Source organism: Hemiscyllium ocellatum, chromosome 9, assembly GCF_020745735.1.
Source record: "Hemiscyllium ocellatum isolate sHemOce1 chromosome 9, sHemOce1.pat.X.cur, whole genome shotgun sequence".
Classification (NCBI taxonomy): Eukaryota; Metazoa; Chordata; class Chondrichthyes; order Orectolobiformes; family Hemiscylliidae; genus Hemiscyllium; species Hemiscyllium ocellatum.
The window spans coordinates 83,397,378-83,409,985 of NC_083409.1; the positions used below are offsets into that span (position 1 = coordinate 83,397,378).

Sequence of the window (12,608 nt, forward strand, 5' to 3'; positions counted from 1 at the left end):
GCAGTGAGTTCCACCACCCTCTATTGAACATCTTCATCATTCAATCCTCTCTAAACCTCTTATTCCTCACCTTAAATCTATGCCCCGTTGTTATTGAAAATTTATTTGTATCTATGCCCCCCCATAATATTGTACACCTCAATTAGGTCCTACACCAGCCTTCTCTGCTCTAAGGAAAATAATTTCAGTCTATCCAGTCTCTCTCTCTGTAGCTGAATTGCTCCAATTCAGGTTATATCCTGCTAAATCACCTTTGCACCCTCTCTAGTGCAATCACATCTTTCCTATAATGCGGCGACCAAAACTGCACATAGCATGCCAGTACAAATAAGATCAATATTGTACATTTACGTCACTACTGGAGCTCAGCTTATTTTTATTGTAAAGATTTTTCATTGAAAGAAAAGCTTGACAAGAATTTAAAATACTTAGTGTTGATGTGAGAGTCATCCTATTCATGAAGGAATAAATCATTTTAAAACCACTGGGTGAAAAAGTTAAAAAAAAAGATAGCACTTTCATACAGATTCACTTTTCAAGTCCTGAGGCCATCCAAACTCATTTCGGAACCAGTGAACTACTTTAGTTCTAAGTCCTTATTGTTTAGGCAATAATCAATTTATTAAGGTCAAAGTAGGAGGCAGTCATGAAAAGGATGAGATTATCCCAGTTTTTGGGATGAGGCAACTCAGAACACAGTCAGAAATCACACGACAACACCACGTTACAGTCCAACAGATTTATTTGAAATCACCAGCTTTTGGAGAATAACCCCTTTGTCAGGCGAACATCTGATGAAGGGACTCTGCTCTGAAAGTTTGTGATTTCAAATTAACCTGTTGGACTAGAACCTTGTGTTATGTGATTTCTGACTTTGTCCACCACAGTCCAGCACTGGCAGCTCCACATCACAACTCTACACATAACTATGATCTTATACAGTTCCAGCATAACCCCTAGCTCTTGTATTGAATGCCTTGAGTCAGAAATACAAATATCCTGTATGCCTTCTTAACCACCTTATCCATCTCCCTTGTTACCTGCAAGGAACTGAACATGCACACCAAGGTCTCTCTGGTCATCTGTACTTTTTAGGGTCCTACCATTCATTGTGTTCTCCCATGCCTTGTTCATCCTCCCAAAATATATCTCACACTTTGCCTAGAATATCATTCTGTTTTAATAGTTTTGGCCCAGACCTTCAGATAAAAATAATACAGCATGAACAATGCACTTTTAAGAATAAGTATAGACTACAAATGAAAACTGGCCATCAAAATCAAGGGACTAAGAAATATAGTTTACCACAATTTACAAGTCTCTCACAATTGCTGGTCTATTTGCACCACTGTGCTGATTGTGCTGCAAAAATGACACATGGTTTACTCTTATTGTTAAGAGCTTGTTAAATTTGCATGATAGTTGTCTACTAAACCTATAAACATTGGGCTGCAAATGGTTCAAATGGTACCTCTACGCAGTGCATATGTAAAGAGGAAGTCACCATCATGTGGAAGTGACAGGAACCAGCAGCCAGTTTCTTGGGACTGCCTAATGGCACCGGCATCCAGCCACAGACACTGACAGATAAACAGTTAATTTTACACCTACATAGAGCAATGTTCAGCTATGTCTCTGGAAAACTCTGTCACTGCGAGTGTTTGAAATTAACTAAGATTCTCAGGGGTTTGGTCAGGTTGAAAGATCCTGAGGGGGTCTGACAGGATAAATGATGAGAGGATGTCATCCCTTAGGACCACAACACATCCACCAACTAGCCAAACCACCTGACTATCAACCATCTGATAGCTTTAACTACTTTGTTAAAGGTAACTTTACACTTGGAGTTTCCAGTGGATTTCCTAATGTGCACTGATAATTATTATGACAATTCTTGTTAATTAAATACCAATCCATCTTTAGTTATGTAAAAGCTGTCATCGCTCCCTATCTCATTTTGGCTGATGCCAAGACAGGGTGAAAATGCACTGATGTTGACTTTGCTGCATCTGCAATGTGGTGCAGTTAGCAATGTATGCACTGAAGCATCCCTGAAGCTTGTCATACCAACCAACATCACCAGACCTGTGTGCATATGTGCAGAGCCTTGGCCATTGTATAAGCCATGCTTGTGCAACAAAAATATTATGTTTGTTAACTAAGAACCATTTTCATGCGATGATAATTGATAAATGCCAATCAATTTTTCCAATCCAGAAATTACATAACCTCAGTTGTGAACTTTCATTTCTTCTGCGCTGAATTGTTCTTCAAGGTTAATTTTTCTTTATCTTTCTTGTCCTTTGCCGCTTTTCCCTCTATCTCTTAATTCAAACTTTCTTTCTCATTATTTTGGTTTTTCCATGCAATCGGACTCTACATCGCCTATTGTAAGTCACCCTCCTTCTCTGGTTTTTCTTTCTGAAACCTGGAATCTCAATGTCTAAGGTGAAACTCTGTTAGTCCCACCATTGAGGTTCCAAGATGCATTGTTGCCTTTGCCATGTTGCTATCAGCTTGCACTCAAATCAAGTTACAGCATAAGTCAATTCTGAGCTGAAGGAAGCAGAAAAAAGTCATAATAACAAGGCACACCTCCCAAAAAAGCAAGCCTATTGCCACAACCCATGAAAGCTGCATGAACTGCTCAGTTTTTCCAACACTTCCAATTTAAAAAAATGTTTCAGACATATGGCATATGCCATTATCTGTTCCACACTATACAACCTTGAATCACAGTGCCAGCTGTTGTTCTTTAAAGCTTTACGTAGCAACCCATCTGTTCAAAGGTCGATGGATGCTCTTTGCTTTGTTTTGTGATGTTTCCCATTTTTTCCTCCATTTGAGATATTCTCTTTCTAATGCAGACCTGGTCAAAGTGCCAGACTTGTATTATTCTTTCTTTAAGACCATCACAAGATTCAACTTCTACGGAATGAGTAGGAAAAGTCAGATTCTTTCACCCTGCTTTCTGTTGCTTGGTTCCTGGATCTACAACTGATGTACTGCCGAAATGCTACACAAAGCAACAAACATAAATAAGAAAAAGATTGCTTACATTCCCACACTTACAAAGTGCTGGTCATTCTCTGGTCAATATATCTCCAGAGTCTGTTTGCTTGTCTTTGATCCAAATAAAAATAGAGTGAGGCCCAAAATAAAACATCATGAAGTAACAGCGATGAATACAAACATTGTATGAGAGAAATGGACAAAATACTGTTAACAGCTTCCATGGAAATCTCAGTTTCAAAACTTTGATTTGGCCTCAGATTTTACACCCTCTGTTTACAGACCTATAAATTACACTACAACAATTTATAATATGATCAGAATTAAAACCTCATGGTACTGCATAGTTTGCCTTTGCCATGACTTTAACAAAATCACATGCCTTTGAAAAAAAGACAGCATTCCTATGACCTAGGCCTTGTTATTTCTGCCATTCCTCTGTACTCCTTCATTGTTATAGAGTCATAGAGATGTACAGCACGAAAACAGATCTTGAATTATATTCTAAATTTTCAGAATCTCAAATAAGACTTCACCTCGATTATTCAAGCCATGGACATTCAATTGAAAAAGAAAGGAATTGTCCACTTTTTGTCATCATAATCAATAGTGATTAGGAACATCGACATAATAAAAAAAAGCAAAATAATTCTGGGAGACAAATGATAAAGTGCTGGCCTACGGCTTACAAATGACAATTTCAATTCTACTTTTGTTGTACAATTCGACTAACATGATAAAGGTTTCTGGTGGGAAACTCTCTGAAGCCACATAAAGCTGCTTGCTGAACACCTGTTAAGGCACAGAGTTTATGTGTTTTATGTGGCAATAGCAGCATCACATTCCAGTTAACAGTGCCTTCACACTGCACTCAGCTTAGACTTAGAGGCTTTCACATCAGCATATGTTGATGTCCAGTTCCATGGCTAGTTTATCCTAGAATAGGGCGCAAAGACTAGTTTGAGGGGCACTTTCTACATAAAGTTTGGCTGACTGGGGGAGTCTCCAGTTCTTACTGCCTGCCAGAAGTGACTTCCACGTTGATAATCAATCTTTCTTGGCTATATTACAATGCATTTTCTTGACCATCAACCCGTGGAGTGCACATGAACAAAGTACTTCTGGCTGAGAAGTTCTTCTCCAGTCTGAGTCAACCTATTGAATTAAGTGCAAACTAGTATTGGATTGTGGAGAATTCCAAGCCACGGATGTGTTCAGACTCAAACAAGCTAACTTAGCTCCTTATTTAGACGCTTCTAAAGAAGGGTCAGTGTTCCCAAAATGTCAACTTTGATTTCTCTCCACAGATGCTGCCAGACCTACTGACTGTTCCCAGCAATTTCTGTTTTGATTCTGATTTCCAGCATCCACTTTCTTTTGTTTTTTTTAAACTTTATTTAGGATTTTTATGGTCAATCAAATCCAGGATCTGGTGATGAATGAATGGTATGCCAACCAGATCACTCAGTCCCAATAGTAACTGTTACTTAAAAAGAATACAGGGAGAAAGTGAGGACTCCAGATGCTGGAGATCAGAGTCGAGACTGTGTTGCTGGAAAAGCTCAGCAGGTCAGGCAGCCTCCGAGAAGCAAGAGAATCAACATTTCAGGTCAGAGCCCTTCATCAGGAATGAGGCTTGCGGGCTGGGGCTGAGACACAAATGGGAGGGGGTGGGGTTGGGGAGAGATAGCTGGGAAAGTGATAGGTGGATGAAGGTGAGGGAGAAGGTGATAGATCAAAAGAGGCAGTGATGGACGGGTCCAGAGGGCAGTGCCGAGTTGGAAGCTTGGGACTGCGATAATGTAGGGAGAGGGGAAATGAGAAGCTGTTGAAATCCACATTTATCTCGTGTTGTTGCTGGATTCCAAGGCGAAATATGAGGCATTCCTCCTCCGTGCGTCGGGTGGTAACAGTTTGGCGATGGAGGAGGCCCAGGACCTGCATGTCCTTGACAGAGTGGGAGGGGGAGTTGAAGTGTTCAGCCATGGGGTGGTGGGGTTCCTTGGACAGAACAAGGACAGAACCCCCCCCGGTCCTCACCTTCCACCCCACCAATCTCCACATACAACACATTACTCTCCTCCACTTCCACCATCTCCGAACAGACCCCACCAGAGATATATTTCCCTCCCCACCCCTATCAGCGTTCCAAAAAGACCATACTCTCTCTGACTCCCTTGTCAGGTCCATGCCCCCCATCAGCCCACACCCCACTCCTGGCACCTTTCCCTGCCACCACAGGAAGAGCAAAACCTGCACCCACACCACTCCCCTCACTTTCGTACAAGGCCCAAGGGATCCTTCCACATCCATCAGAAATTTATCTGTACCTCTACCAATGTCATCTACTGCATCCATTGCACCCGGTGTGGTCTCCTCTACATCGGGGAGACAGGGTGCCTTCTTGCGGATCATTTCAGAGAACATCTCTGGGACACCCGTACCCACCAACCCCATCGCTCTGTAACTGAACACTTCAACTCCCCCTCCCACTCCGTCAACGACATGTAGGTTCTGGGCCGCCTTCACTGCCAATCCATTACCACCCGATGTCTGGAGGAGATACGCCTCATATTCTGCCTTGGGACCCTACAACCACACGGGATAAATGTGGATTTCAACAGCTTCCTCATTTCCCCTCCCCCTACATTGTTCCAGTCCCAAGCCTCCAACTCAGCACCGCCCTCTGGACCCGTCCATCACTGCCCACTCTGACCTATCACCTTCTCCCTCACCTTCATCCACCTATCGCCTTCTCAGCTACCTTTGCCCCTCCCCCCCACCGACCCCCCCCAAAACCCCAACCCCCTCCCCATTTATCTCTCGGCCCTGACCTACAAGCCTCATTCCTGATGAAAGGTTTTTGTTCGAACCATCGATTCTCCTGCTTCTCAGATGCTGCCTGACCTGCTGTGCTTTTCCAGCACCACACTCTCAAATTACAAAGTATAATCAGTATGACTTCGGATATGAAACTGGCCTATGTAACACACAACATAGCTGATTTCAGAATAATTCCATCAATTTACTGCTCTGCCAAAACAAGCAAAAACAGAAATTGCCAGAGAAACTCAGCAAGTCTGGTAGCATCTTGGAGGGAAAACAGATTTAACATTTCAAGTCCAAAGGTCACAGGACTCAAAATATTAACTCTATTTTATCTCCACAGATAAGTTTCCCCAGCAATTTTTGTTTTTGTTCATTTCAGATCTCTAGCATCTGTAGTTCTTTGTTTTATTATCCTACATCATAGAAGCTAGATGGAATACAGCTCCACTGTAAGGGCTTGTACCATATTCCATGACATACTAGTTTGATTTGATTCAGTAGAGGTTATGGCAGCTGATGAATTCCTCTGATCTAAGAATAGAGTACAGTTTCAAGTACTATTGTGTATCATTGACCTCTATTTGTGGTAGAGGTTGAGATACTTGTGATGTTCTCGAAGCCGAGTGCCTTTCCGTCTCCGAGGAAGATGTGCTGCGATCCCACTTGGTTTCTTTAATGCATGAAACTTCCATACTTCAGCTATTTTGTCCATCTATAAGGCCAAAAGGAAAGAGGATTCAACTTCTAACCTTTCAAAAACATCAAAGCATTTCTCTCTCCTATTTTGGTCGGCCGTCCTGTGAAGGATTTGTGACATCCTTATAATGCAAGATGTGCTCTAGAATTGTTGGTGCATGATATTTAATTTTGCCTGTTAAGCTGTCTTCACTTTATATCTTTCTCCATTTATCTGAGTTCGATAAGAAAAACACTGCGAGAGGAACATAATAATTTAAAGCCCACATCCTTTCACCATCAGTATAAAATATTACATACCAACCCATGGTATCAACACGTCACCAATACAACAAAAGTATATTGACTGAGGCCAGATAATAATCAGTTTGAAATACTTAACCCCGGATTTTAGCTGTTAAATTTAATCTTCTTAAAGTCCCCAATTCACCCTTCATATTGGGGTATTCAAAACATGTTACTAAAATATGAAGAAAACCTGAAAGAATTAGAGATATAAACAAAACTGGTCAATCGGAATCTTTTAAAAAACGGTAGATAAACATTTCCTGTATAACCGCTTGTTAGAAAGGTTAATCACATTATCAGTATAAGGCGAAAGATTAATTTGGAAACCGTGGAAATGAAGTTGGGCTCAGGAATGGCCATTTTTGTCAGTCCTATAAGGTTTCTTAATATTCTAAAATGCTGCCCATTGCTTCCGGACATGCCTCTAATGAGAAGTGCACTGATGTCTTACTCACAAAAACAGGTGGTAGGGATTGTTGTGATGAAGATATAAGGAATCTGCAAAGGGACACAGACTGTTCAGCGAGTGCGCAAAACATTGGCATATGGAGTTTAATGTAGGAAAGTGTGAAGCTATACACTTTAAAACTGAGATGCAAAGGAGTTTTTTTCTTTGAGGTGATGGTGAATATCCAGAATGCTCTACTCAGAGTTGAGACTAGATCACTGAAAGTATCGAAAGAGGAGGTATTTTGAAACATCAAGCAGCTGAGGGCTATGAGGAGCTGGCACGAAAGAGGCAGAAGTCTGGAGCAAATTAATAATGATCTTTTATAACTGGCTTCAGGGACTGAATGGCCTACTTCTGCTTCTACATCTTAGGTTCTGAAGAATGTCATATTGTCAAAGGGATTAGTAGATGTGCACCTAACATCACCTAGCAGTTCAAAGCAGAGCAGACAGATCATGATATTAGTCAGAAGTATAACATCAGTATCATCATTATGAAACTAGACCTCTCTTAACCTGCCATTGCTAAACACTCATTCAATAGCATGAAGGAATTCCAGCATTATTATTTATAAGCATTACCACCTACTTGTAGGTCAGTTACTGGACTAGTTAAACTGGATCTTGCTGCAATTTTAAACAGCTTGTATGATTTCTGAACTTGTTAAAAGTTTTAATCATCTACAGAGAGTAGTCTGGCTGATGTTTTGAAGTACTTTTTTTTAATTACTTAAAGGTTCGTGCACGGAACAGTAGCTTTGAGATAATATTGTCTCAGCACTTAATATGATTGGGACAACGAGCAGATGCCGTGCAGAACATGTAGAATGGTGGGTGAGTCCAAACCTAGAGGGCATGCGTTTAAGGTGAGAGGGTACAGATTTAAAAGGGACCTGAGGAGCAGCTTTTTCACACAGAGGGTGGTGCATATATGGAATGAGCTGCCAGAGGAGGTGGTAGAGGCGAGTACAACTGGAACATGTTAAAGACATTTGGACAAGTACATGGATAGGCAAGATTTTGAGGGAAATGGGCCAAATGCAGGCAAGTGGAACTGGTTCAGTTTAGGAAACGTGGTCAGCATGGATGTGTTGGGCCAAAGGATCTGTTTTTATGCTCTGTCTCTATAATAGAGGCTGCTAGAAAGAGGAAGAAGAGATGTTGACGAATGGCTATCAGCAAGTGCCCTGGTTTACAGAATCTTTATGAAGCAGATCAATTGCAAAACAGATTGCTTTAATGCCCTGGAGGCTTCTTTGTACTTTGATATCTAGAACCAATGCAATAACAGTCTAAGATTTCACTGCAGCACTCACATGCTGATGTAGCTGCTGCTTGTGCTGCGTTGGAACCTGAGACATCAATCATCAGAAACTGAATCATGCTTGGCTCCACAAATGTATCAATGGAATTTAGATGATTTATGTTGGAAGTTCTGTGGTTCAAACTTGGCTGAATCCAAGTGCCAAGATGGTGCCAATACCTTCACACTGCTTGACACTAAATGCCAGTTTATTCACAGGCTTTCCTGTACACCAAGTACTTTGAGGAGAAAGTGAGGTCTGCAGATGCTGGAGATCAGAGCTGAAAACGTGTTGCTGAAAAAAAGCAGCAGGTCAGGCAGCACCCAGGGAACAGGAGATTCGATGTTTCGGGCATACGCCCTTCTTCAGGAATTTTCTGTGCAGAGGAGATGACCTGGGGTGTGCAGTGAGAGAGGGACTCACTAAAATCCTTGTAGAGAGAGGAAGAGAGCTTCTTCAAGGAAGGCATCCTTGCAAGAGGATTCGCAGTAGGTTAAAATCTTCGAGGAGAAAGTGAGGTCTGCAAATGCTGGAGATCAGAGCTGAAAATGTGTTGCTGAAAAAGCGCAGCAGGTCAGGCAGCATCCAGGTAACAGGAGATTCGACGTTTCGGGCATAAGCCCTTCTTCAGGAAACTGAAGAAGGGCTTATGCCCGAAACGTCAAATCTCCTGTTCCCTGGATGCTGCCTGACCTGCTGCGCTTTTTCAGCAACACATTTTCAGCACCAAGTACTTTGGTCTGTCCACCCAATCCTGCTTCTTTAATTTGGCCAAATAAAGTCATCGCCAGAATCCTTTGCATAGGACAGAATTGGTGCATTGTCCTTTCTTCCTGATCTAGCTGCAATACAACTCACACAGAAATTGTTGGAAAGACTCAGCGTGTCTGCAGCTTCTGTGGAAAGAATATAAAATTAACATTTCAGGTCCAGCTCTGTTTCTTCAGAATAGTTCTGACAGGTTACCAGACTCAAACTGTTAACACAGTGTTCTCTCCACAGATGCTGCCAGACTTGCTGAGTTTTTCCAGCAATTTCCATTTTTGTTTCTGATTTCCAGCAGCTGCGGTTATTTGTTTTTCTTTTCCCCAATATAGCTTTGCACTGTCTTACTGCATGCATAGTCTATCCTTATAACAACCTCTAAATAATGTACAGTGCCAGTATCTGAGCTGCTTGCTGTGACTATGAAATCTGTGTCCACATTTGTTCATTTACATTGTCTTCTTCCTCCACTGCTTTAGCAAGATGTAATTATTGAGTTTCAAAAGGAACAAGGGAAAAACATAGGCTCACATTGGGGGGAGAGGAGATAAGAAGCACTGCATGCTTCAACTATCTGTAGCTTCTCAATCTGCTTAATTCTGACTGCCTCTCATTGTGCAAGAATGTCTCCTGCATGAAAGACGGAAGTGTGTCACTGAGTGTATTGCAATCTGTTTGAGTAATGTGGCTGTCATGCAATTATGCAAGCTCTGAGAAGTAAGAGAGAGGCTTGTAACACTGTATGATGATTTAAAAAAAACCTATGAATACTACGTATAAGTTCTGGCTGATAGAAATTTGTGGTAGCTGATTGATGGGTGTATGGTGAATTGAGGAGTGGCTGTGGCTAATGGTGCAGTAGACAGGATATAACATTTGAAAATGTATTTGCTGATCTTGACAAGTCGTGCGAAATTATCTAAATTCTTAAGGCATTGCATCCACGTTCTTGGGGCTATATTCCTGTTCCATGGTGATCTGTTTCCACTGTGTCTGGAGATTATTCCAAACCCCCTTGAGGATATGGGACATCGCTGCAATTTTCCACTTCCCCCTCCATGACTTCCAATGCAGCTTCTGGAAACAATGTGCTCATTCGCTTCCATTGTCAACCATTCCTATTTTTTTCCATGGTCATTTAAAAACTCCCAGCAGCTGCTCCAGCAACAATGCAACTTCCCCAATAAGAGGTGCAGTCAACGTAGGTTACTAACAATATTGTACCACTTGTGAATGCGATCAGCACGGGGAGGACTGGGTGAATGCAGAATTCATTGTAGTGAGCAGATAGTACAACGTGAGCTTGCTGCCTATATTTCATTCAGTGGGAGCAGATTCATCATGCATCAGGATCCATGTGCCTATGTATTGGCAGATATCTCATTTGACTCCCATATTCTGTATAATTAAAATTTTGGTTAAATTTAAAATATTTACAATAAATAGGAAACTTTAAAAATTGAGCTGAATGCAATTATTTCTCACTTAAGAGCTATAAGCATAAGGAACAGAAAACAGAAGACTACCAAAAGCACCATATGCAAATTTGGATGATGCACTCGAAAAGGAATGCCACAGATTCGAAATTCAGTGAAAAGCAAACAAACTTGGTGTTAGAACAGAAAAGGAACAAAAATGGAATGAGAATTTCCTGTACAAGGACTACCAGAATAAGCTAAGCACTTTCTTGGTTCAGTTTATTTGGTAATTCAATGTTGCTGTGAATTTAAGTTTATTCCCTTCAGTTTTAGGACTTGCTTAGTTCGGTTCAGCTTTGCTTAAGTTATGTTCACAAAAGATCAAATCCACTGCTTGCAGTCCCTGGAGATACAAACTTAAATTCACATGAACCAATTGTTTGGAATAATGGTAGCATGTCAGCTTGAGACAAAATAAGTTTAGTAAGGGAAATTCAGTAAATATTCACGTACGAAATGCCGAAATGACTTCCTTCATGGGAAATTAATGGCAGCACAGGGCTCAGTGGTTAGCACTGCTGCCTCACAGCGCCAGGGACCCCCGGTTCAATTCGAGCCTCAGGCAACTGTCTGTGTGGAGTTTGCACATTCTCCCCGTGTCTGCGTGGGTTGCCTCTGGGTGCTCCGGTTTCCTCCCACAATCCAAAGATGTGCAGGTTTGGTGAATCGGCCTTGCTAAATTACCCATAATATTAGCTGTATTAGTCAGGAGTAAACATAGGTGGGTGAATGGGTCTGGGTGGGTTGCTCTTCAGAAGGTCGGTGTGGACTTGTTGGGCTGAATGGCCTGTTTCCACACTGGAAGCATTCTAATTCTTAATGGGGTGTGGCAATTTGGTCAGCAAAGAAAGGTAACAAAAATCTGATTGAGAAAAAGTGGAAACTTGCTTAAATGACCATCTCGAGAGACATATCCAGTTAGAAAAGTGTACTATCAAAGTGATATTTCATAAGATGGTTACATTTTAACCTGTCTCTTTCAATTTAAGGTAAACAGGATGCCTTAGAAACATGGAATGGTGTAAAGTTGTATTAGGGTTTACCTGGCAATAGGCCAGCTGTTGGTTACCATAGAGACAGGGGATTCTGAAAAAGACTCACTGAATCCCAAATGCCATATTTCACACATGAACCTAAAGAAAGAGGCAACTGCGCTTACTTTGTGCAGACCATCAGACTCCCATCAGTCTGATTTTTAAAAATCCTGGACTGACAGGCTCCACTTGAGCTGCAGGAGGATTACCCCATCCTTCATGTTCCCTTTTATAGTGCTTCCCAATGTTTCCATTCAACCTTTTTCTTTGTTGTTAGGGTCCCCAAATTACACCAAGCTGATGGATTTGCAAATTGGCATGCCCTTGTTGCCCATACACTTGTACCCTGCTGAAGCCAAATAGTCTGTCATTTGTGAACAAAATCCTCCCTCAGCTTTCTACTCCCTGCTCCCCTGACACACTCCTTGAAAACTTAACCTTTTTATCACGAACAGCATTCTACTAGAATCATTCCCTCAGGGACTCAGTCAATGAACCTCACTTCTGCTTTTCTTGGGACTCAACAGACTTCATCCTGATAATTCCCTGCCCATCACATCAGCAAGGTCCAAACTCCCAGGACTGGTTATGATCGCCTCAGCAGACTGACTTGAAGAAGTAACTCATCTGAGAATGGCTCAGCTCCAGGACTAATGCCTGCACAGCACCCTGACTGACCTACCTGTGATCCCGGGGCTGGCTGCACTTGACCCTGGACTTTGGTAGGACCAAGTGCCTGACTGACAGTGACC

The 12,608-nt window shown here is 41.8% G+C and overlaps 1 protein-coding gene across 1 annotated transcript in view; it reads right to left on the reverse strand.

Moving 5' to 3' along the window:
• Positions 1-6,180: 6,180 nt before the first annotated feature.
• Positions 6,181-12,608, reverse strand: part of LOC132818789 (BTB/POZ domain-containing protein 19-like) — a 151,556-nt gene continuing 145,128 nt past the window's right edge. The window contains exon 8 of the mRNA XM_060829872.1: positions 6,181-6,553. Coding sequence (XP_060685855.1) covers positions 6,419-6,553 — 135 coding nt within the window. The 3' untranslated portion in view covers positions 6,181-6,418. The remainder of the gene's footprint in view (positions 6,554-12,608) is intronic.